Source organism: Corylus avellana, chromosome ca10 (genome assembly GCF_901000735.1).
Source record: "Corylus avellana chromosome ca10, CavTom2PMs-1.0".
NCBI lineage: Eukaryota > Viridiplantae > Streptophyta > Magnoliopsida > Fagales > Betulaceae > Corylus > Corylus avellana.
This window is the reverse complement of record NC_081550.1, coordinates 10,221,558-10,247,822: the sequence shown is the minus strand read 5'-3', so window position 1 is coordinate 10,247,822 and position 26,265 is coordinate 10,221,558. Positions and strand designations below refer to the sequence as shown.

At 38.2% G+C, this 26,265-nt stretch overlaps 1 protein-coding gene across 1 annotated transcript; it reads right to left on the bottom strand.

Moving 5' to 3' along the window:
- Positions 1 to 739: 739 nt before the first annotated feature.
- Positions 740 to 25,333, bottom strand: LOC132164755 (oligoribonuclease). Its single transcript, XM_059575310.1, has 8 exons — positions 25,045 to 25,333; positions 19,308 to 19,442; positions 17,021 to 17,097; positions 16,515 to 16,596; positions 16,346 to 16,401; positions 3,935 to 4,027; positions 2,060 to 2,150; positions 740 to 1,169 (listed from the first exon to the last, which is right to left on the bottom strand). The coding sequence occupies exons 1-8, from the start codon at positions 25,157 to 25,159 to the stop codon at positions 1,048 to 1,050; spliced, it is 771 nt and encodes a 256-aa protein (XP_059431293.1). The 5' UTR covers positions 25,160 to 25,333; the 3' UTR covers positions 740 to 1,047.
- Positions 25,334 to 26,265: the final 932 nt, after the last annotated feature.

Below are 26,265 nucleotides of genomic sequence, written 5' to 3'. Positions count from 1 at the left end.
TTGGGAGGTTAAAGTGGTCTACGTTTTCTAAGCTGTTTTATTCTTAAAGAGTAAGGCAAGGAGGTGAGGAAAAAAAATTGTTGGGTGATATCTACCAAGGAAAGTTTTAATTTTACTTGAAGAGTATTTGGAAAGTTAAGGCTCACTCAAGAATGGCATTCTGTGTAAACAATGGCTTTATAAAAAAATTTAAATTTTTGATAATTTACGAAAGAGAAATGTTATTGTGGTTGAATGATATTGTATGTGTAAGAAATGTGGAGAGTCGAGTGATCACCTTCGTCATTGTGGAGTGCGCTTTTCTAGTTGTTTGGTATTGCATGGCTTATGGCTCAAATGGTGATTGAGTTAATGAGTTGGAAAGGACAATTGAGAAATCGTACTGCTTTAAAAATGTGAAGGTTGACCCCTTTGTGTTTAATGTGGCATCTTTAAAGAGAGTGAAATGCAAAGTGCTTTCATGAGAATGTGATGCTAGAACTAGAGAAGGTGATGTTACAATCCCTTTATACATGGAGAGTAGCATAGAATAGTTTATTTTCAAAATTTTGTTCTTATTTAACTATACTTTGTGTACTAAAGTTGCACCCTTTTGCGCTTATAATGAATTTGAATTACTTGAAAAAAAATAAAAAAATAAAAAACAATTCACCTTTCGATCTTAAAGGGAAGGCGTGAATACATATTGAATTAGTTCAAATCATATTGTCGTCCTTCCAAATTCTGAGCTATTATCAAAGTTTTGAATTATTGCTGATTTATTATTTCATTCACTGCCATTGATAAGAATCATATTAGAGGTCACATGAAATCTAACGGGATCAAGATCCTTAGATGTAGATTTAGATACGCAGAGTAGAGAATCTGCCTAACCAAGACAACCTACAAAAAAGAACTAACGGAATTGGATCCAAACTTCTATTTGTTAAATCAAAATACAGCCCATAATATGTCCATAAGTTGGATAAATCAAATGATATTGTAACAAGCGATGATCAACCGTAGACCTTTCCACATGGTAATCCTTCTGCGGCAATTCCTTGTGCATCACTTCCTAGATTTGGATGCTTTGAAAATAGTCTCCTTGTAATATTTAAGTTCCTTTATGCTCTCTCTGATGTCATCCAAGGCTCTGTGTTTATTTTCCTTTGAAGGGGCTTTCTTCTTATCTGTGTAAATGATGATAGTAAAATGTTACTATTTCTTGGGAAACAAGTAATTGGGTGTCGAAAGTATTAATGAATCATTGCTTGCTAAAATAATATGCTCAGTCATTTTGAAATGCAAGTTAAAATATCCAGATTACTAACGTAATTGGGCTTCTTTGACCTATGGGACAACAAGAAATCCCTGGGGCCATGTTAAGTGCCAAGGTAATTGGGCTTCTTTGACCCACAGGGCAACCGGAAATCCCCGGGCCGTGTCAAGGAGTCATTTAAGAGTAATACTACTCTTCACACCTATTTATCACACTCATTTCATGCCCGTAAGCGTGTTTTATGTGGTTTTCCATGTCAGTCAAAGATTCTTTCTCTCTTCCTTTTTGTCGGTTAGTGGTAGGGTTTGAATGCCAACAGCATAAAAATCAGGCTTAAAAAGTCAAGTGACCCTCTCCAATCTTCGTACCAATCTAGAAATTAAAAGGAAAAAAAATCAAAATTTACAAGACAGAACAAACATGTTTGAAGACAGAACCGTTAAGAAGCTGTTTTTCTTTATGCACAAACTCACCTGAAGGTCCAAAAAGAATTTATTAACGTACTTGTTCTTGTGGTTTAGTACCTTTTATACTAATGGAGAATCATATCTATAACTGATGTAACTTCAAATGTCTGTACTGGTCAAGTAGATGCCACTATTAATTATGACTTTCTTAAAAGTTGAAACAAGGTCAAACCTATGAAAGGAATTAGATGCAACCTAGGGAACAAGCACAGTTGGACTCGTCAACGACACCCATCTAATAACCTTCAAGCATATCAAACTTAATTAACAAAAAGAAAAAAAAGGCAATACAAAAGCTACAAAACTAAAGGCTAATATTCATATGTATTCTTACCTCTAGGAAACCAGCGAATGCATAAAGCTTTAACGCTGCTAACATCAACAACTACATGAGAGAAAAGAGCAGCCAAATCTGGCATGTATTTCTGCAAAGATGGCCATGGTTAGGAACAGAGATGACGCAACAAACAAATCTAATAGAGAGATTTTCCAGCGGATTATTGAAGTCAATTCAATAAGAAATCTCACAGAGAAATAAAGAAACACAAGCATATAGATTAAAGCAGAGAATAATGGAATTCTGGGGTTTGTTTCAGACCTAAGAACATCTCTCTTCTTTCATTTCTGGTGGAATAATAATAAAAAATATTAAAAATAAAAAGGATGCTACAATCTCTTAAGATGTATTTATAGCTAAAATGTTAGTGTTTCCCTAATCATTGAAGAGACTTTATTAGCCCTACTTAAGTGACTCACATGACCCATTTTAAAAGACTCAAAATAAAATAAAACTAGTGATACTTGACTGAAAATAAGAACTAAATTTGATCAGGCCAGCACTTTAAATGCTCCAGCATCATTAAGTAAATAATGTAATACACAGTATTGACAGGTATTTCCAATAGAGTTATTGTAATTTTGTTTCATTTGTGTTGTGGTGAGGAACGCATTCCCTCATGACCGAGTTTTACTTTGCTGGGGTATGCCCCCTTGCCTTTGTACGGTTTTACATTTGGATATAAAACTTACCTTATAAAAAAAAATTGACATGATTGAGAAATGGAGAGATAAGGGACAAGAAGTGCATAGAATTAAACAGCATACCAATTCCAACACGGTACCCAAAGAAAAGGCATATGCTATACTTTCCCTAAACGGTACTTTTTCTTTTTTCTTTTTTATTTTTTAAGTTAAAGCAAATAATAACATAAGGGCCTTTTCAATTCTTTTATTTTATTTTTATGCTTACTTGAGGTAGTGACATTCAATAGTTATGACTAGGGACAATGACGATATATCTTCAGGAGTTGTTTTAACTAATTTCAAAATAATGCATTTGCAAATTGAATGGAATTTCAAAGACCTGGCAATTTTTTTGATAAGTAAAAGAGAAGTAAGATAAAAAGGGGCAGGTGTGCATCTGAGAAATCGAACCCCAGTCAGTACCGTGCAAAGACCTGACAATTTGAAGCTCTTATGAAGATTTCGGACAGTAATTTCTTAAATTATAGTGCTTTCCAAGAAGAGCCAGAATGGAAGATCTTAAATCAATCCTACTGTTTAAGTTATTGAACAATATCCTCTTTTATCAGCCTTCTAAGGCTCCATTTGCCATTAGCTGCATCATTTATTGACACATATTGAAGAATTAAAGTAAATTATCCAGTTAAATTTAGTATTTATCAGGGTGGCATATTTGAAAGATTCAAACCAAAGTATTTGTGATCACAATAAACAGCACCATTGAGCAGACCTGCCAACCCAAACCCACTTATTCTCCACACGCTAATTTCAAAACTTTCTGCATCAAGTAACGCCACACTACTGCTGGGAGAGTAAGCATTCACAGGGACTATTAAACCGAAAATGAAAAGAAACTGCAAGAATTTACTGAGAATTTCCCAGGATCATAGCATGGAACCAAGAATTCTTAGCCAATGAAGAACATCTCATCCATTTCTTGTTGGGATAACATAATCTAAGATGGTTTAATCATAGGTTAGAAGAAGCCTAACTCTGTCCTATCATCAGAATTGAAGCTGCTAATTTTGGTGTTTCATTATCAGACTAACAAATTTGACATCTATCACATATGCAGCACTGAAAATTCAAGGGAAAAGAACCAATGCTTTAGACTGTATTCTAAATAGCCATGCAGTCAGTAAATGGGAAAGAAATTATATACGACAATATTATGTGTAAGATTTACCTTTAGAAATTGAAAATCCACGTAAACTGAATTTCCTGCCAAAAGAGGTGTGTATGTACCAACATCAACATTTCTCTTTACAAATTCCATAACCTGCAGTTTTCAAACATATCCTTACATAATAACTAAAGGATCAAAACAGGAAAGGAAAAAAAAAGCAACACTAGAGTTTTAAGATTTTTAAGTTACATTCACACAAGAATAGAAGCCATGGAAAAGCCTAGAGACTCATTATTAGACCTACTCAAACTCAAACTCCTAGAGATAATGCAGAGGATGATAAGCATCAAGAAGAAGACTTATGATAGGACTCTAGTACTATCCTATAGTGTTTAAACTTGTAATGTATTGTAGAGTTTAAAGTAGTATTGACTTGTAACTCTTTCTTGGCTATATATACAAACACTGCTGCATTAGTTGATGCAGGCAGCATTACACAAAATCCTATATGGTATCAGAGCCTCAAAATGACTAACGTTGATTATTTTTCTCTATGACCGATTCTTCTTCTTCTTCTTCCTCTACCACCTCTTCCACCACGCTACCTATGACGTCTGCTGCACCCCAAAATCCGTTGCACAACATCAATCACCATATTAAACTCAAACTCACACGGGAAAATTATCCCTTTTGAAAGGTTGTTGTTGCTCCCTTTCTTGAAGGCCATGATCTCTTTGGTTTCATTGATGGCACACATCCCCAGCCACCAAAACTCATTGCTGATTCTACATCTGGAATGCTGGTTCCTAATCCCAATTCTCAGCTTTGGTATCACCAAGATAAGCTCCTCATGAGTGCTCTTATTTCCACCTTGTCCGACGAGTTATTACCTCATATGGTTGGGATTTCCACCTCCCGTTCGTTATGGCTTACTTTGGAGAAGCTCTTCTCTTCTTACTCTCAAGCTCGGCTCTTGCAAGTCCGACATCAACTCACCACCTTGAAGAAAGGCGCTCAGCCAATCACTGCTTATTTTCAAAAGGCCCAAGGCTTTGCTCACATGCAAGCAGCCATTGGTCACCCTCTTGAGGACTCCGATATTGTCTCCTATATCCTCAGTGGACTTGGTGCTGATTATGATTCTCGTCACCTCAATCACCACGCGATCTGATCCCGTTTCCTTGAATGATCTCTATGGATTTCTTCTCTCTCATGAGCTGCGTCTTGAGCAACACATTGCTGCAATTGATCTCTCCATCTCCACTGCCAACTCTGCTCAAAGGTACTCATCCCCTAACTATCGTCCTCCTCGTGGCTCCTTCCACAACAAGGGTCCACGCAACAATTATACCAACTGTGGCCGTGGCCGTGGTCGAGGTAGGGGAGCTTCTTATCAATCTTCTGGCTACAAGTACTCCAGTCCCACATGCCAACTTTGTCACAAGACTAGGCACACTGCACCAAACTGCTGGCAGCGTACTACCCAAGAATCATCTCAAGTTGCTGCTTTCATGGCAACCACGAATGCTACTTCAGATCCTTAGTGGTACCATGACACTGGCTGCAATCACCATCTCACCAACGAGTTAGCTAACCTTAATGTGCGTGCGGATAACTACCATGGTTCAGACCAAATCAGAGTGGGAAACGGCCAAGGTTTGCGTAATTTACATACCGGATCTGCTACTTTACCTTCTTCTAGTCATACTTTTCAGCTTTCTTCCTTATTACATGTTCCTAAAATAAACAAGAATCTCATCTCTGTTAATCAATTTACTCGTGACAATGGTGTTTTTATTGAGTTTCACCCTACTTGTTTCTTTGTTAAGGACCTCTACTCCCGAACCCTACTACTTCAAGGCCCAAGTAGAAACGGGTTGTACCCATGGCCTTCCTCCAAGTCCACCCACAACAAACAAACTGCCTATTTTGGGGAGAAGGCTCCCATGGCAGATTGGCATTGTCGGTTAGGCCATCTTGCCCCACCTATTGCTCGTAGAGTTGTCCACTCAAACAGACTTCCAGCGTCTTCAAATTCCCACACTTCTTCAATTTGTTCCTGATGTCAACAAAGTAAAAGCCATCGTCAACACTTTCCAATGTCCAAGTCGGTGTCAAGCAATCCTTTACAATTGCTTTTTTCTTGATGTATGGGGCTCTGCTCCTTTATTCTCTATCAATAATAAAAGATTCTATTTTTGCATCGTTGATGACTTCACAAAATACATTTGGCTTTTTCCTATGACACAAATCTGAAGTCTCTGCTATATTTATTCGTTTCAAAAATCTTGTTGAAACTTACTTTAACCGTAAGATTCAATCTGTGCAAAGTGATAATGGAATGAAATTTAGCCCACTCAAATCAACTCTAACCAAAATGGGTATAACCTATAGATCTAGCTGCCCCCACACACACACCATCAAATGGGTTCAGTTGAGTGCCATCAAAGACACATTGTTGAAACTGGTCTCACTCTCCTAGCCACGGCTCATGTTCCATTAACCTGCTGGGATGCTGCTTTTGAAACAGCCACATACGTCATCAATCGTCTTCCCTCCAAATCCTCTTTTCAACTCCTTTTCAAGAGCATTCCTAACTATAAATTCCTCAAGACCTTTGGTTGTGAATGCTGGCCCTTCCTTCGACCTTACAACAAACATAAGTTAGATTTTCAATCCAAATGTTGTGTGTCTTTATTGGATACAGCAAAGAGCACCAAGGCTACAAATGCCTACATCTTCCCACTGGGAAGATGTACATTGCTTGACATGTTGTATTCAATGAGTCCTCTTTCCCATTTTCCAAAAACTCAAAGGTGACCCCCATTCTGTCCACAGCTTCCCCACATTCTCCAGCCACATTCATCTTACCCTCTCGGCAATTTCAAGCGTCCCAACCACCTCAACTCCCGCCTATTATCATCCCTTCACCATCCCCTACACCTCCCGAACCATGTACCTCTACTTCTTCCTCTATCTCCTCCTCAAGTAGCATTCCTAATGTAGTCTCAATGCAAGCTTCACCAAATCCCTCGACTGATTCCATTGAACCAAGGCCACCCCCATGAACACACGGGATGACAACTCGTTCTCAACATGGTATATTCCAACCACAACAACTTAATGATGGGAGAATAAAATATCCACCACGGGCACTTTATGCTTCCTCACATTCTGAAGAAAGTGAACCTACATGCTACACAGTTGCATCCAAAGATCCCAAATGGCGGCAGGCCATGAATGAAGAATTTGATGCTCTTCTCAAAAACGGCACATTGTCTCTAGTAAACCAATCTCCATCCATGAACATTGTGGGCTCCAAGTGGGTATTTAGAATAAAGAGTAACACTAATGGGAGCATCGACAGATATAAAGCAAGACTTGTTGCTATAGGTTTTCACCAACAACTAGGTATTGACTATGCTGAAACCTATAGCCCGGTTGTAAAGCCTATCACCATCCGAATTGTGCTCACCATTGCTCTCATGGAAAACTGGAAGGTTCATCAAATAGATGTAAGTAATGCTTTTCTCCACGGTTTCATCAATGAAGACGTGTACATGGCACAACCCCCAGGGTACATCCATCCTATTTCACCTCATGTAGTTTGCAAGCTACACAAAGCTCTTTACGGACTCAAGCAAGCACCAAGGGCTTGGTTCACTCGCCTAAGCAATCGGCTACAAGAGCTTCAATTTTGCTCCTCCAAATCTGACTCATCTTTATTTCTATACAGGAAAAATGGCGTAACAATTTATGTCCTAATCTACGTTGATGACATCATCATCACCAGCTCTCACACTGATGCTATCTCCAAACTCATCACTGATCTTCAACAGTCCTTTGCAATCAAGAATCTTGGGCCATTACATTTCTTTTGGGAGTTGAAGCTACATGGATGGTTGATGGTCTTCATCTATCTCAGCAAAGATACATACATGATTTGTAGTCCAAGACCAACATGCTCTTAGCATAGCCTATCTCTTCTCCAATGTCAGCTTCATCAACTTTAAGCAAGTACGAAGGCCCAACAATCACTAATCCAACTATATATCGTATACCTGATTCAGAAAACAGATCGCCGATTCGAAGAGCTTCCGAAACACACAGCTTCAGAGAGCGCAGGTTTTTCAGAGCGGTAAAATGAGTGTGCAAGGGCTCATATGTAAGCTCCACTTGAGCACTACGGGGCTTGTTGGATCCCACGTGTCAAGAAATGCTAAGCTTTACAACCTCTTTACACAAACCTAGAAATGCTATAATGTAATAAAAAAAATTATTTTTTCTCATAAAAATCTTAGGTGACGAGAGGTCATATGTTTCATTCATAGTTGTGACCCCACGGGCCTCAACTAGGTTGCTGTCAAACGAATATTGCGTTACCTCAAAGCCACAAGCGACCACATATTCTTCATCTCCAAGTCATCTTCATGCCAACTGGTTGCTTACTTAGATTCCGATTGGGCTGGATGCCCTGATGATCACCGTTCAACATCTGGATATTGCACCTTCCTCGGCAATAACCTCATCTCATGGAGTTCCAAAAAGCAACCTACAGTCTCTAGGTCTAGTACTGAATCTAAATACAAGGCCTTAGCAAATGCCTCTGCCGAACTGACCTGGATCGAGTCTCTATTGGGAGTCTCTTTATCTCATCCTCCAATTCTGCATTGTGATAATATTGGTGCAACGTATCTCAGTTCAAATCCAATGTTCCATGCTCGAACAAAGCACATCGCCATTGACTATCATTTTGTACGAGACAAAGTGGCCTCCAAAATTCTAGACGTAAGATTCATTTCGGGAAAAGATCAAGTGGCAAACATTCTCACAAAGCCTCTAGTCTCCAAGGAGTTCACACTCCTAAAGTCCAATCTCAACGTTAGACTTCCACCGTCGAGATTGCGGGGGTGTATTAGACCTACTCAAACTCAAACTCCTAGAGATAATCCAGAGGATGATAAGCATCAAGTAGAAGACTTATGATAGGACTCTAGTACTATCCTATAGTGTTTAAACTTGTGTTGTATTGTAGAGTTTAAAGTAGTATTGACTTGTAACTCTTTCTTGGCTATATATGCAAACACTGCTGCATTAGTTGATGCAGGTAGCATTACAAAAAATCCTATACTCATAAAAATACAATTTGAGTGTAGATGAATTCAAAAATGGAAGGGAAAAAGGCAAGTAGTTATCAGTTAGATATTCCCAACACAAACATTTTAAATAGAATATTAGCAATTAAATAATGAAACTCAATAATCCTGCATGGTACAAGATTAGCTTCTAGCTTCATCTATAAGTAAATTGGTACCACCCACCTAATAACCCGCACATTAAAGCACACTGAGATAGCTAATCTTAGAAAGCTACATATCATTGTGGTTGATTGGTGTTGTTTTGTGTAAGAAAAGTAGGCAATCATTGAATCACCTTTTACTACATTGTGAGATGGCTAATGCCCTGTGAAATACCATCTTCAACCTTATAGGGTTGCCATGGGTTATGTCCGGTCAAGTGGTAGATCTTTTGCTTGCTGGAAAGGGTTTTTTGTAGAAATCGATATGGAAGATGGTTTCATCTTGCCTTATGTGGTGTCTTTGGAGGAAGAGAAATGATCGGAGCTTTGAAGACCGTGCTCAAATGGTGGAATAACTTAAGGAAGCTTTCTTTAAGACTCTCTATAACTAGAGAGTTGTTGTGGAGTTAAATATTTATAGCTTTCATGTTTTTCTTGATCATTTTTTTTCTACTGCCTACGGGTTTCTGTTGTATACTTCATGTGTACTTAGGTTGTGCCTTTTGTGCTTTTTAATAAATTGTGTTACTTATTAAAAAAAAAAAAAACAATTAAAGCACATTGAATAGAGATTTTTAGCTATCGAGTGTGGGAACATGTCTAGAGGGTTAGAGATACATAAAGAGATCTAAAAAGAGAGAAATGGCATACCAAGAAAAGAGAGTGAGAATGGGGAAGAATAGAAGCAGCAGAGAAGATGGAATGGCTAGTGAGAAAATAAAAGTTCTGGATTTTGTTTTGGTGGCAAATGAATGTTTGGATAGTCAGCTTTGCTTTGGGGTACCGGGTGTTTTATGTAAATTAGACCTGAAAAAGGCATACGATCACGTGAATTGGGAATTCTGTTACATTTGATAGAGAGCTGTGGTTTTGGAGCGAGATGGTGAGAATGGATAGATCATTGCATTTCTACGGTCCGATTTTCCATTATAATAAATGGGTCGCCTTTGGGGTTTTTTAGTAGCTCAAGAGGATTACATTGTCCCATTTATTGTTTTTGTTGGTGATGGAGGCATTTAGTAGGATGATGTCTACAACGGTGGAGAGAGGTCTTCTTTCTGGGTTCTCTGTGGGTTCGAGAAATCAGGAGGAAATGATAGTGTCACATTTGTTATTTGCAGATGACATGCTACTTTTTTGTGAGCCTAGTGTTGAACAATTCAGAAATTTGAGCCGCTTTGTTTTGAACTAGCGTCGGGGCTAAAAACTAATTTGTCTAAGTCTGAGATTGTTCAGATGACAGTGTCACATTTGTTATTTGCAGATGACACACTACTTTCTTGTGATCCAAGTGTTGATCAATTCAGAAATTTGAGAAGTTTGTTGCTTTGTTTTGAACTAGCATCGAGGCTAAAAATTAATTTGTCTAAGTCTGAGATTGTTCCAGTAGGTGATGTCAAGGATGTGGTGAGCTGGGCTAGCAATCTTGCGTATGGTGTGGCTTCGTTGCCGATAAAGTATTTGGGTCTTCCTTTGGGTGTCATTATAAGGCATCAACAATTCGGCGTAGCATTATGGAAAAGATGGAGAATAGATTAGCGGGGTGGAAGAGGTATTTATCAAAGGGAGGTAGGTTAACGTTGATCAAAAGTACTCTCTCTAACTTACCCACAAATTATTTGGTCCATATTCCCTATTCTAGTGGGAGTGGCTAATTGTTTGGAAAAACTTCAAAGGGACTTTCTTTGGGGAGGCATTGGTGACGAATTCGAGTTTCATCTGGTGAATTGGTTGAAGGTGTGTACCCCAAAGAACTCAGGGGGGTTAGGGGTGAAAAACATGCTTAGTTTAATCGAGCTCTATTGGGCAAGTGGTTATGGAGGTTTGCTACGGAAAGGGATGTTTTGTGGAGGAAGTTGGTGGACATCAAATATGATAGTATGAGGGGTGGTTGGTGTTCCAAGGAGGTAGGGGACCATATGGAGTGGGTGGGTGGAAATATATCAAGAGGGGGTGGGCTGGTTTTGCGCATTGTGTGCGTTATGAAGTAGGTAAGATTCTAAAGTGTTGTTTTGGCATCATGTGTGGTGTGGGAAACTATCTTTGAAGGTCCTCTTTCCGGAGTTGTTCACTATTGCATGTAGTAAGGACGCATGGGTGGAGGAGAACATGCAGTTTCATAATGGTAACATCCATTGAAATATCTTGTTCACTCAACCGATGCATGAATGGGAGGTGGACATGGTCACTCGAATTTTTGAATTATTGTTCTCCCAAAAAGTAAGGTATTGAGACGAGGATAAAATATGTTGGATCCCATAAAAAATTAAGTCCTTTGAAGTGAAGACGTACTATTAGGTATTGTCTACTCCTGTATGGTCCACATTTCTCAGGAAGAGTATTTGGAAAGTTAAAACTCCCCCGCGAGTGGCCTTCTTTGTGTGGACCAATGACTCTAGGAAAAATCTTAACTTTTGATAACTTACATAAGAGGAATATTATTATACTGGAATGGTATTGTGTGTGTAAGAATAGTAGAGAATCCATTGAGCACTTATTACTTCATTGTGAGGTTGAAACAAAGATGTGGAGTGTGATTCTTCAGCTTTTTTGTGTTGCTTGCGTTATACCTCGCAGTGTGCGTGAGTGTTGGGAAGTTGGAGGGGACAATTTGGGAACCGTACAACATTGCATTTATGAAGGATGGCCCCTATATGTTTGATGTGGTGTCTTTGGCGTGAGCGGAATGCTCGAAACCTTGACAATCGCGAGACTAGTTTGCTAGATTTGAAGAAGTCGGTGCTACAAACTCTGAATACAGGGAGAGTGGCATGAACTATTTCGCCTACTTCTACTTTTTCTTTAGATTTATGTTCTTTTTCCTCTATGGGTTAGGGGTTCTCATGTATACTTCTTGTGTATTTGGGTTGCACCCCTCTGCGCTTTAAATGAATATACATTATTTATAAAAAATAAAAAATAAAAATAAAAAACAAAAAAAAAAAATGATAGAAATTGGGAGAGAATGCAAAATGACTCGAAGAAGAAGAGCACAAGAAGAAGAGCACAAGCTCTTCCAGATATCAAATTTTTGTCAAAGATCATTCTTGTTTCACACAAAAGAGGCGTATCTAGCATCTATATATAGGCACCAAACAGAGCCCTAGGAACACATTAAATCCATCAAAAATTATTCCTAGACTATATGGTCATATCGAAATCTTAGAAAACTTCCTAAAAACAATATTTTTAAAACAATCAACATAAATTGGCTTTTAGATCCCTAATAAAGTGAAGTGCATCATATATGACATCCTATTGTGTTCTTCATATCTTTCAAAAGTATCTTCAACAATACATGTACTATAATCTATATGTAAGATAAATTTAAAGACTGAAAATAAGACACGTCTTCCCAAAAAGCAACACCATTACAATCCTTTTTAAAAAAAAACGCAACAAAGAATAAAAGGAACCGCTATGAATTTCCTATCCCAAAGCAATCTTAAGAACTTAATCAAAGAGAGCTTGTCCCTATATGAGGTTCTACAATTTCAATATAGGCACCATCCATGAGGCATAGAGGCACAACATTCCAAATACCACTACTTTGACACCAACTGAAACACACTTTCCAATAAGCTTATAGGTCAATCACTATCTGAGACATAACCCGCATTAAGCCAAACAACGAAAAAACTAGACACCACATCTCTCTAACAATAGAGCAATGAAGTAGTACATGATCCACCAATTCACCACTATTTCACATGCCAACAAAATCAAAATATAGTTCAGTTCCTCCTCTTCCTTTATCGATAATAGAATCTCCCCAAGAGCAACCATCCAAACACAAAAGGCCACTTTCTTTGGCACCTTAACCTTCCATGCACTTTTCCATGTGATTGGTTACCTATTGTCCCTCTCAACTCTATAACATGTTTTAGCCTCAAAACCTTCATTCTTGGAGGGAAACCAGAGAATTTTTCCTTTTTTTTATAAGTAATGTTGTATATATCAAAAAGCGTACGGCGCCCCTAGGTACACAGAGTATACACAGGGCAACCAACGTAAACCTGCAAAGAGACCCCATTAAAAGAAGCCTGAGACCCACAAAATCCCTAAGCCCACATATACATACCCCTAGAACCCAACTAAGCCCTAAACAATGCCTTCCTAGACTCGCACAGCTTTGCCTCTACTAGAGTTAATGGAGCATTCCAAATTTTTGAGCTCCCTCTTCCCCTTAGGTTTTTTTTGGAGCAGGCACCCCATCTTCAAGAAATTGATCCTCTTCACTGGCTGAAAGAAGATCCTTAAGCCGTTTCTCATCGCCACCACAAGACAACCCCAAAGTGGGAGTGACTCCCATTGCATTGAGCACCACCTCGAAAGAGTCCTCCTTCCCACCCGAAGAAGTGGCAGCCATAGCTGAGTCAATCAACTTCTTGTTCAACATCGCACCTATGTGATTCTTTACTTTCCGAGAGTAACTCTGCTGTGACTTGGAATCTAAAGGGTAAATAGGTGCTCCATCCTCCGACATTACAGGATGGTGGAGATGAAGTCTCTCGCCTAGCACAGCCACCCCTAAACAAGAACCCTCGAATGACCCCTTATTTGACAACAGAGGTTGGACCACAGTAGCTGTTGTCGGAGTATTCCTTGCAACCGAGGCTTCCTTAGCTACCAGTGTCAATGAAGACACCTCCTTCGCGTCAGGTGAGATCCTACAAGAAAAAGGAGCGGTGCTCGACCCCAAAAACCCCCGCCAGAGCAAACCTTTTGCCGAAGGAGGTTTACGAACAACCTTACCGATAGCTTCTCCTACCACCGTAGCTACAGACCTCACCAGAGCCTCCGTTGATGCCGGGTCCTTAGGGTCACCCACCGAAGTCTGAACACTCGTTAGGCACACCATAGCAAAGTCGTCGGAGTAGCCTTCGAAAGCTACTGGGTTCGATGGAGATAGCACCAGCATGTTAGGTAACGTTGGCGTGTCAAAGTCAAGCACCACCTCCGGGGATGCGGCCCCACGACTTGCTTTAGAACCTGCGCCTTCAACGAAATTGTGGGGAAGACCAGCCCACGAGGTAGCCGGATCCGGCTGATTTTGGGTTGAACCGGGTTTTCTTTCTACCTTTGACCCTGATCCAATGATGAGCTCTAGAACCAAGTCCAACATTGAAGGCCTGACCTTCTTCAACTTAAGCCCAGCCTTCACCGAAAAGCCACAAAAGGATTTGAGCTTTAGGCCCAGCCCGTTAGAGAGGGCCCAATCCACGTCAGCCCTAATCTTTTCAAGGATCCTCTTCCACGACCGCAAAACAGTCATCGTCTTCATCGTTTGCGCGCAGTCTCACTAAGAAATAACTCCTACCTAGCAAAGAGCCAACCGTTTCCTTTTTGATCGGAGCACCATGCTCAAACTCAAAGCAATTCACTGGTGATCTCGCCTCCTCACCATCCTTCACCAACTCTGAGCAACCCGCCACCAAAAACAGATCGATGTTAAACAACGGCTTCAATCCACTCAGTGGCGTTGAGAGCACTGCCACATAGGATCGTTGCGACGAAAAATGACCTCCGCCAAAGAAGCCTCCAGCACCCCTCAGCCGATCCTTAACAACGATGAGCTATAGTAGAAGCCTCAACTCGTCCACGAAACGATGCCACCCCCAACCTCCTTGGCCCTCAGGGATCCAAATAATCCCTTTCCGGCCACCCTCAGCAAAGACAACCTCTAAAAAGTGACCAGACATGTTGCTACCCTTACAGACCATCAACACCTCCACCTCCTCACGAAAAGATTTAACAAACTCCTTCCCTTGAGACAACATCACCTCCTCCACCGTATCTGCTAACCAATCCGAGCCCCTAATCCCCAAAAAAATAGAACCCCCATACCCTTTTCTTCTTTCCTCCAAATGAACCTCTAACTTGCCTACCTTCGCCGATAAGAAGAATGATTTAGCTTCCACCGTAAAACGACGCTCCATCTCCACTAATCCAAGTGCATCCCACTAACCAAAACCGAGCTCTAGCGAGACGCGCCTACACACACCGCCGCTAGAGAAGAGAGAGAGAGAGAGAGCCGCTATTTCTTCATTCTCTTGTACTCTGTTAGGTTGAACCCACCAAATAATTTTGTCATGCTGATATCTAAATACCTAATACCAAATACAACAAATCTAGAAAGGAGAACAGAGCTTCCAATACACAATCTTGTACAACTCTCATCAATGATAATTGCCATTATCTGATCTTGCATGTCAAGGGCATCAAATATGATTATTATTATCCAAACAGTCCACCACCAATGCATCCTTGTCTACAGCATTGCTAAACAATTTGGAAGGGGAGGAATAAAAAAGCCATGGGCAGTTGTGTCTAGAGCTCTTTCACTTCAATCAAACTATTGCAAGCATATAACTCAGCTCAATTTGATGCCCAATGCAAGCTGAGAACTTATCAAATCCTGCACGCATCTGCAGCCTCCTTCACCCAATTGGCTTAAGGCAAGTTCTGAGCAGCTTTCAACTCAACCAAAACAGTTGGGGCTTTTGCAGTTGTAGTGAGGATTTGCCGCACAGTGGTGATTTGAGCGGCCACGCAACACCCCGATCTAAGTCAGGATTGGCCGTGCAGCCACCCCTATGCATCTCAGGGTGGCTGCCCCCCAATGGAGGTTGGTTCAAGTGCCAGCACAGCCACCTTTACCTTTCCTTTTTTTCTTAAATCTTTTTTTTTACAGTTAGGGCTTACATTTGTTTGGGGCTTTCAAAATAAGCAGGTGTACTCTATAAAACATTTTCTCAAATGTGGACCACACCAGAAAATAATTCTCAAAAAATACTTTTAACTTTTATGTCGCATTAGAACATTTTTTCAAAAAAAAAAAACAAAACACATTAACAAGCATGCAAATGCTCTTCTTAAGTCAGCATATACATGTTTCCTTTCCAAGTTACATACCCAATGCACATCCAAAAACATGCATAAATTTGGTGGAAACCAACAAAAAGAAAGAAAAAAAGACTAAAAACAAAAAAAAAACTAGTATTCCTATGATGTTATCTCAATGCCTTGCAACATAACTGCGAGGGACAACAAAAGGTTGTCAAGACCATTGACCATAACATGAAATTATAATTTAGATAGTTGATAAATGCATACATGAAAAAAGAAAAAAGACAAATGAAGGAAAGCTCACCACTTAGATTCTAACACACCTGCTTTTCAGCTTCTTTTTCACTAATTGTACTTCGGACCACCTTTTCTGTCAACCCTAAATTTATTTAAAACCATTAGCAATGGTTCCCTGGATGATAAGCATATAAAAAATATGGCTAACAGAAAACAATTAAAATACAGAGTAAAATCACAATATGCACCACTTACCACTTGCTGCATGATGACTTTGACACCATTCACCCATCCTATCTAGACACTCCTTATTTTGATGGATAACCAAATCAGGGCCCTAAAAGAAGAAATGTTGTCCAAAATATAAGATAGGAGATTCGTATATGTAATAACTCCTGTTAGTCAAGACTTCATTGACTGCAGATTGCATAGTACAACCATTTTTTTTCTTTTCTGATAAGTATAGCACAACCAAGAACTTTTCTGACCCAGTGTGAGAAGAGAGAAGATATTAACACAAGTCTCAAAATGGCAGACAAATATTACATTTTTTAGAATATAAAAAATAAGTAGATAGAATTTCTAAAAATGTAAAAAAAAGAAAAAACTTACATGACAACCACACATGTTAGAGATAATAATAAATATCAAACAAAAAAACAAATTACAGGAACATGATAAGAAACAAAATATATATACACACACACACACAACAAAATACAATAGTAAGCATGAAAATGGACTGGCAAATAAGGAAATACCTCGAGTGTTTTGGACAGATTACCATCTGTAATAATACAAGCAATCTCCAGTATTCTATCAACTTCAACATTTAAACCTGTATATCCCAAGACGTTAAAGAATGAAAGATTAAAATGTATTTTGAATTTCTTTTGCATCATCAGGCATCCAACCATTTAGCTTACAAGTGGAACATTATAACAAACAAGAAGAAAATTCACTAAGAAAAGAACCTTTTGCTTAGACTGATCCAAACAATAGGTAATGTGAGCGCTAAAGTTAAAGTATAACCAAGTAACTTGTCTAGTATTTATTGTGAATGTTAGATTCATTAAACATAACCAATAAATCTAACATCACAACAATACACAAACAGGAACAGATAAAACATGCAAACGCGGGGGGAATCAAAATCAGACTCAGATCTAGAGAACGAAGGAACACAGAGTGCATAAACAATAAATCAACATGGACAAAATCAGGTTACCTTTTTCCCTTTTCTCCCAAGCAATAAGATAAGAACCCAAAGTATTTTCTCCTTGGTTCTTGTAATTACCACTGTACCAAAATAGTTATGGCTAGGTACATAATTGTGTTGGCGGATGATGACTTCAGAAACACAGATTTTGTTTGCAAGCAACACAAGGGATGAGATGTGGCAAGCAATGCCTATAGGCCGGTTGAAGGGTCGAGGCATATGCAAAACATCCAACTAATATACATGTTTTGTCTACGCATTCCATTCCTGAAAAGTACAAGTCTTTTTCTTCTTATTATTTCTTGTCTTTTTTAAGGATCATAATGAAGAAGTTACTCTATTTTATAGAACCAATTTATGTTATATATTACATTCTATGTAGAATTTTCCTAATTTCATTATCAAAAGAGGATTCTCGCCAAAGATAAAAGACTGGCAAGTAAGTACAAATGAAACTTGAGACTGAAACTACAAAACATATTTAAAGGCTCGTTTTGCACTACATAAGCTAATTTCTTTATAGATCAGCATAATGATTAACAATGAAGAGTCCTTAAGGATCCTTGACGATGAAAAAGATTATTAGTAAATGAAAAAAACATATTTAAAGGCTGGTTTTGCACTACATAAGCTAATTTCTTTATAGATCAGCATAATGATCAACTATGAAGACTCCTTAAGGATCCTTGACGATGAAAAAGATGCTCCACTGATCAAGAATTACTTTACCAAAGAAATAGGTATTAAAATATAATGGATCAGATAAAGATGCACCAAGAATTGGTCCAAATTACAACGATTTTTACAGTTTCTGTCGCCACTTACAGCAATTGTTCCATCCCCTAGAAAATTTAGGCCTTTGGTGCATCACCATTCAGAACCAAAACCAACTTATAATAGCCAATCAGCTTGCTACAATCGTCACGTTGAAACAAATGTCCAAATTTGGAACATCTTGCACCATCTTACATGTAGTTCTAACTTTTAGTGTTAATAAAATACAATCAAGAAGAAAATATGAAGATCCAAAAGCCCAAAGCCAATAAAAAAGTTCACTACGTGACCTATAGAAACACAAGTGACTACTTTCAGATTCCTAAAAGAATCCGACAAGTACAAAGAACTGTAACATATTTGTACATTATTTGCTTCATTTATACTTGCCGATTTCTATGGTTTTACGAATGCCTATTATGGTATTAATGCTAACTTATCACTTCCTCAATACATTAATATCCTTAATAACCTAGATCACGGAATTTCTAAAAGGGCCATAAAAATTAATCTTATCCCTTTTCAAGACTCAAAAGAGATAAGACAGATCGGCAGAGCCTTATCCCAAGTACATGGCATCACTTAAGAGGAAATCAGACCATTTTTTACCAATTGACGAAGCGAAAGCGGCATCTTCTGCGAATAATAGTCATCGCTAAGTCATGGCAATTTTGACCTTCCCATGCCTTGTTTTAAGGGATCTTCTTTCAAAGGATATATTCATCAGCAGCATTTAAGAAATTCCAAATTTCTTTGAACTCCTATCTTAAAGTTATTGCTATTTTGAAATTCTGACCTGCTTTGATGGTTCTTGATTAAGAAAAAATTGTGATATTTCAGCAACTACTGTTGCTTCTTATCATCAATAGTTAAGCCAATGCTTGATTCCTCCAATTGAAAAACAATAAATAATGATACAAAATATGAGGGTCATTAAACATTTATGCTTTATTAAACCATAATAAGGTTTGTGAACAGTATCAACCAAAAACAAATTCCCAAGTCACTGTAAATGATCAATAGGCATATCTATTTATAATTCAACACGTGCCTACCAGTCATTTCCAAGTCAATCCACACAAGGGGCAATTTGTACACTACTGAAGGCATCACTATGTTTTGTTGACACTGCTTTTCTTTTTCTACCAGCAATTTGTCATCAAGGCCGTTAACTTTCTTTGCACGTTTACCTGTGTCAACAAAATACATAATTAGCATGACAAGCAATTCAATCTCTGAGCCAACTTTTCCAAACATTTATCCACTTAGCAGCATTTATCTATAAATTCAAAGATAGATAAACCGATAGATTATAGATAGATAAGTGGATAAAGAGATAGACAAATAGATCGCTATTTGCCTTTGAGTTATGAAATTATATGGTTCATAAAGAAAGCAGGCTTGCCATATTTAAGAAGAGATGTCGACAGCATAAACTAAATCCTAATTAACAGCAAACAAAACTAAGGCCCCATTTGTTTTGGCAGAAAATATTTTCCAGAAAATGTTTTCCCATCTATCAAGTGTTTGGCGTGGTGTAAAATGGTGGTCAATTAGACAATAATTTCCGTTGATTGTAAACCACATAAAGCCACAGGCGAAAAACATTTTACGCTTTAAGAAAGCATAAAACGTCTTCGTCAATCGAGAGGATGCCTCACACTACCACGAGCGCATTTCCTCAATTGAACGGTTTTTTGCTACTTTGGCTTCTCCGCCACCACCACATAAGTGTCTCTCATCTTTGGCTTCAGCTGGTGATAGTGGCAAAGGTTCTTAGTACCGTGCTACCATAGGTGATAGTGGTGGTGCCTTGGGTTTCCAGAGAAACAAACAGAAAACCATAGCCCTTGCAAGGTTCAAACTAATCTTCAACGGCGGTTTCAGAGGAAGAGTATTCCTCAGCCAAGTCCCAATCATCTTTGTCCACCTCTAGCAACAACACTCACTACCTCGCAAAGTGCGTACTTAGAGGAAGCATCGTCCTCCAGGTCCTCCTCTTCTTTTGAATTTCGTTTCTCATTTTCTGTTGAAATCATGTAATTGTTTTTCACTGACATTCTATAACAAATTGCTTCAATTAGACTTTGGTTATTGCTTGGTTAGATTTGAATTTTGGCTCATTATTTGAATGCACAATGTATATTGTATGGTTGTGTATGTGCCTTTAACCTGTTTGAAGGATTGCCTCTATGGCGTGTATCATTAGAAATATAATCATGTGGGTCTCCATATAGATCTATCTTTGTTCTTTTATGGGTTTCTTTCATTAATATAAAAATTTTACTAAATCAAATCATTCTCACAATGAGACTAGCCAAGGTCATGATTCTCCTATGTCTTTTGTCGTTGGCTTTTGATGGCTTTGATGTAGTAGCAAGGATGACAATCCTCACTGCCACTGATGGTGCTAAGGATAGAAGCTTAAATGAGACATTAGAAGCAATGAACAAGTGCAAGTACAAGAGACTTCATTTTCGCTCAGAGCACTTCTCTAAGGCTCCGTTTGTTTTGACCTAAAACTATTTTCTGGAAAAGGGTTTCCCTATTTTCAAGTATTCATGTTTTCTTTTTTTTTCTTTTTTTTTAAAAAACCATTTTCCGAGTTTGAGTTTCTCCTTCTCAGACGCACTCTCTGTAGTAGTTCATTCTCCGTTGCCACCAAAGTTCGTAGGCCACCGCACTGGATTACGCTAGGGGTCACCAGCTGCCGCACTAAATTTCATTGAAGGTCGTCGACCGCCGTATTGGAATTCACCGGAGGTCATTGGTGGCCGCACCAGAGTTTGTCAAAGGTTGCCAAAAGTCACCAGAGGTCGCTGGAAGTTGCAGGAGGTCGCCGGCCATCACCCCCACTCGTCATCATCGCTACCATCACCGTTGTCGTTATTGATTTTCCATACAAGCCAAATGCTGAAAATATTTTCTAATAAAAAGCATTGTACGTTGAAAAAAACAGAGCCCAAGTCTACGAAGGATAATAACACTTTCAGTCGAAGAAAATGGCTCCCACTGGTCCCAATCCTCTACACAACAGGTAGAACCGTAGAAGTGAAAGAGCCTTACAGAGCAAAAGCTCAAAGTTAGCTTACAATCATGCAGTTTTTCTCAATGTTAATGTTATCAAGCAAAAAGTATAGATTTTACTTCTTTATGATAACCCCTTTTATTCCTTTCCTTTTTGTTCCTAACCATTTGACTATGTACATTTTCTGAATTTCTAAACTCAAGTTCCTGAACTACTATCAGCACTAATACAATATGCAAAAGCTTATATGGGGGAGGAAAAATAAAAAATAAAAAAATAAAATAAAATAAAAAAACATAAGAGGAAATGCCAATTTCTGAACCTGGATTAAACATTTCCATTTTTATCGGTGGGTTTGAGTTCCATGGCTCCAAGCAACCCCTCAGTTTTCTCTCAATTTTCTTATCCTTGTCCTTCCATTAGCAAAACTTTCAGTTGAGTTTGAAGATAAGAAGTTGCTACAGATACTAATCACATATCAAAGTGAAACAGAACACGATAAAGACAAAATCTAGAGCATTGGTGTATTATCATAGTTATCCTCCCTTTTTTTTCAAACAAGTTTTGATAGTGTTTTCTTACAACATTGCATTTTTGGCGTGTTTGACTTATGGGGTTTATCTCCCTTCACAGGAACTTGAAGTGGTTTCACCGAGGAAAATGGAGGGATAAAATTCATTTGATAGAAAGACTGATGATCACTTGAATTATCATAAATTGGCAACAAACTCTACTGAGTAGAAGTCAACGAAAATAAAGCAAGAAGGATTGAAGGAAATGCATAATGGCCACAAGGATGAACTTCGAAAGATTTGGTTGGACAACTTCTTCAATAACTATGGAGATCAAATTTTGGGTATTATAGATAGTAGTAAAACAATCCATCAAAAACAAAAAAAAAAAAAAATAGATCTGTAGAACACTAACTAATATATGCTATTACTTTTGAACCATGATGGAGATTGCTTCATGTATGGTAGTAATTTAGCGAACATGTTAGACTGTAGAATTTATGGTTGAACTTAGATGGCCGTATTTTGGTGGTGCTTTGATTGCAATATTATGGTAGAACAGATGGTTATTTTGTCAAATCTTGATTGTAATATTTAAGTTTGAACTTGAATAGCAACAGTTATGATTGAATTTTCTATCGTACTTTGAATGTGTTTCTGGAGGTTTATACATTTATGATTTTTTATTATAGGTCACCATTAGTTGATATATGTATATTTTTTAATTAGAAATAACTTTGGTTGGTTTTAGTTAATTTATATTGTGAGTGACAGTCGTTATTTATAGGTTAATATAATTATATGAAAATACAAGAAATATTTGGTGATTTTTTGTACAAGTCGAACGCCGGAAAATGTCTTCTAGACTATTTTCAAAGTTGCAAACAAACAACGAAAAATAGCCTTTTTTTTCGAAAAATGTTTTTAGCTGAAAACATTTTCCTACAATATTTTATGCCCAAACAAATGGAGCCTAAGAAAAAAACCAAATTAGCAAAATATGGAACAAAGCATAAGGCTTGTAAACCAAACCATGAAGTAAATATAACTATACCCTAGATAATTTCCTTTTCTCTAACTTTTTTTTTTATGAAGTAATTCAATCTCATAAAAAGCACATAAGAGCGCAACCCAAGTACACATAAAGTATACAAGAGAAACCCCTAATTAGAGAGAAAAAGAATAACACAATTTCAAAAATTCCAAAAAAAAAAGTAGAAAAACGAGGACTATTGTACACCATCATCCAAGCCTAAAGAGATTTGAACATGATGGCTTTTAACTCGACCACCAATCTCTCACAATCTTCAAAATGTCTCACATTCAGCTCTCTCCAAATGTACCACAATAAACACAAATGAGCCACCCTCCAAGACTCTAAAATGCATTGGTTTCCCAATTGGTCTCTCCAACTAGCCCAGCATCTCCACCACTCTTTTGGGCATGACCTACTCTATACCAAATAGATGCAAGATCAAAACCCATAGATCTCTAGCCACCTCACAATGTAGAAAAATGAGATCAATAGTACCCCCACTCCTTTTACTCAAATAGCACCAATCGGCCACAATTACATGTCTCTTTCTCAAGTTATCCATAATTAAGAACTTACCTAATTCCACCGTCCACACAAAGAACGCGGCTCTCAAAGGATCCCTAACTCTCCAAATGCTCTTCCAAGGAAACGGGGAGCCAACGGGAGTGCAAAGAACATGATAGAAGGACTTAACCTCAAACTTCCGCCTTTCGGAAGGGACCCAACACAATTTATGCTCACCACCTCGTCTCATTCTCAAAGAGTACAAAAGATCAAAGAACGAAACAAATCCACCTCCCAATCGTGCACGGGTTCGGTAAAAGTAATATTTCACTAAAGGTTTGCACTAGGGAACTGCATATGATCTGCCACCAGAGCCTCCTTACATCACGCAATACTAAACAATTCAGGAAAAGAGGCCTTCAAGAGATAATCCTGACACCACAAATCATCTCAAAATCTTATCCTAGACCTGTCTCTCACCTCATGTCTAACAAAGCTAAGAAAAACCAACAAAAAAAAAACCCACCCACTCATAATGGTTTTCCACACCCCCACCCCAAAAATCACCAACAGCCTCCCTCCTTGGAACACCAACCTAACCCCATGGTTCCCACCACTGATCTCCACAACACCTCTCTTTTTCGTCTCATACCTCTATAACTACTTCCCCAAGAGAGCTTGTTTAAACTTAATCATATTTCTAACCCCCAAACCACCGGAGCAAACAGGAAAACAAATTTCGACCAACTTACTAGATGGAATTTGAACTCGCCACCAACTCCACCTCACAGAAAATCCCTCTGAAGTTTTTCAAACCAGTTGGCTACTCCTACAAGAATGGGAAAACTATCGTGAAGCTTCCCTCCCCCTTCCTCCTCCTTAGTTTGCAAGTACAGGCTTTCTTAACAAATTTAATGACTCGAGAGATATATAACAAACATTTTCTATGTCAGGGGAAAAAACAACCAAAATTATGGATAACTAATAACAGGCCCTATGTGTTTTTTAAAAGTAAGTCTCCTTTTTATGCCGAGTAAAAGAAACAATTCCGGACGTGTCCACTACATGCCAGAAAGATAGATGCACATCATTACACGTCCAGATCAATCACTAGGGCATGTTAGAATCACATATAAGTGTGTCAAAGCCAAAATACTATGAAAGGAACATATCGAATTTCTTCGTAAGTGTCCATAACACTAGGAAAATGAGAATTCTAAGTCTACCAGGCTAAACTATGCAATTGTCAAAGAATTATTTCGAAACTCACAAAAGTTATACCAAAAAGAAGATTCACAACGTCAGTAAGATTAAATAAATTTATAAAGTATGTTAAATGTTTTAACGAGAACCGTAAAGCATAAAAAGCAAGGGTTTGGTCCTTTAGATGAAGCCAGCATTCAATATCATTTCCCATCTTCTTAACCACCCCAATTAAGAGCAGTTAATAAGTCAGAACAAGCACTCAAAAGTACACATTAACAAACTCTTCATCAACTTCAAATTCAGTCCAACAATACAGACAATCTACATCAAGTTCCATAATATACACTCCCCCCCTGATTTCGTTTCTTTGGTCTAGCAGCCGCTGAAACCCTAACCCTAACCCTAAAAGACTTTTCGAGTGACCATGTAAGAGTGATAACCCGATTGGAAGAAAAAAAATTAAAAAAAAAAAAGACGGAAAAAGAAAGGCGTTGATAAAGCAAAACCTGCAGTGGCAGAGCAAGTGGGCACTTCGAGTGGGGAAGCAGCAGAGGCGGACTGCAATCGATCATCTTCAGCGTCTAGCTCTAGCACCGAAAATGCATTTGAGAGGCCGTCCATTTTTTCTTTTCTTTTTCTTGTTCTTTTTCTTTAACTACACAGCTACACAAGAAGATGAGTTTGAAACTTACAAGTTTGCGGACTAAGTTTGTTTTTATAGACCTATTTACTTTTAGAAAGGAGCCCGGTTTTGCTATTAAATAATTGAGTGTTCTTCAAGGCGAGGGATCTTTGTATTTCATTTGAGTGGGAGTTACAATTGGAAAAAACCTGCAGTGTACATTTATCGTTTAGTGGACCGAAGGTGCAGCCAAAATTAATTGATGACATAAAAAATAAAAAATAAAAAATAAAAGTAAGAATGTTTATGCCCATTTGGGAGTATAATTTTAATAAGGGCAATTTTAAAAATTGCGTTTTTAAAATCGTTACTTTTTAAAATTACACAGGCATTTAATAAAACATGCTAAAAAGTATTTTTTTTATCAATTGAGTGTTATGATAACATTAGCATATAATTGCGGTTTCATGACCAAATTACCAATAAGGACATTTCTTTATAACAGTAAAATAACTAACATTGTCTATAAGCCTCCATTTTTAACACCTATGCAAACAAAAGTATGACTTATAATTTGACATTAACTTTGAGTTTTCTACTTAGGCAATTATATATTGCTATTTTACTTGTTTCTACTATGCTTTTTTGTTTATATATATATTTTGAAACATATTCCAAACAGACATATAATAAAAAATAGAAGAACAATCCATCAAATTTAACGGTTTGACGTTAAATTTGACTGTTGACTGTTGTAACAATGTGTTTGCCTTTCACTTGGTCTGATGATGAAGAAGCATTTGCACCACCTCTGCCTGCCACATATGGTGTTCCACCACCCCTGGCTGCACCACCCCTAACTACATACCCTTTACTACCCCACCCCTAGCTGCAGCACCCCTAGCTACACCATCCCTTGCTACACCACCGCTGACTGTCCCACCCCTTGCTGCCACACCCCTAGTTCCAGTTGATACAGTTGAACCACCTCTTCTTAATGGACCTTTTCATGCAAATCTTGAACTTCAGCCACCCCTAGTCAATGGCCATCATCTTACAACAGTTTCAGTTTCACAGTCATCTTCAGTTAGGTCAATGTGTATTG

Excerpts from the sequence above, each read along its gene's own strand:
- LOC132164755 (XM_059575310.1), bottom strand. The coding sequence starts at position 25,159 with ATGGACGGCCTCTCAAATGCATTTTCGGTGCTAGAGCTAGACGCTGAA. Across the intron at positions 16,402-16,514 it reads AAGTCATCATGCAGCAAGTG|GGTTGACAGAAAAGGTGGTC; the intron begins GTAAGTGGTGCA and ends AAATAAATTTAG. Across the intron at positions 2,151-3,934 it reads TGGATTTTCAATTTCTAAAG|AAATACATGCCAGATTTGGC; the intron begins GTAAATCTTACA and ends CCATCTTTGCAG.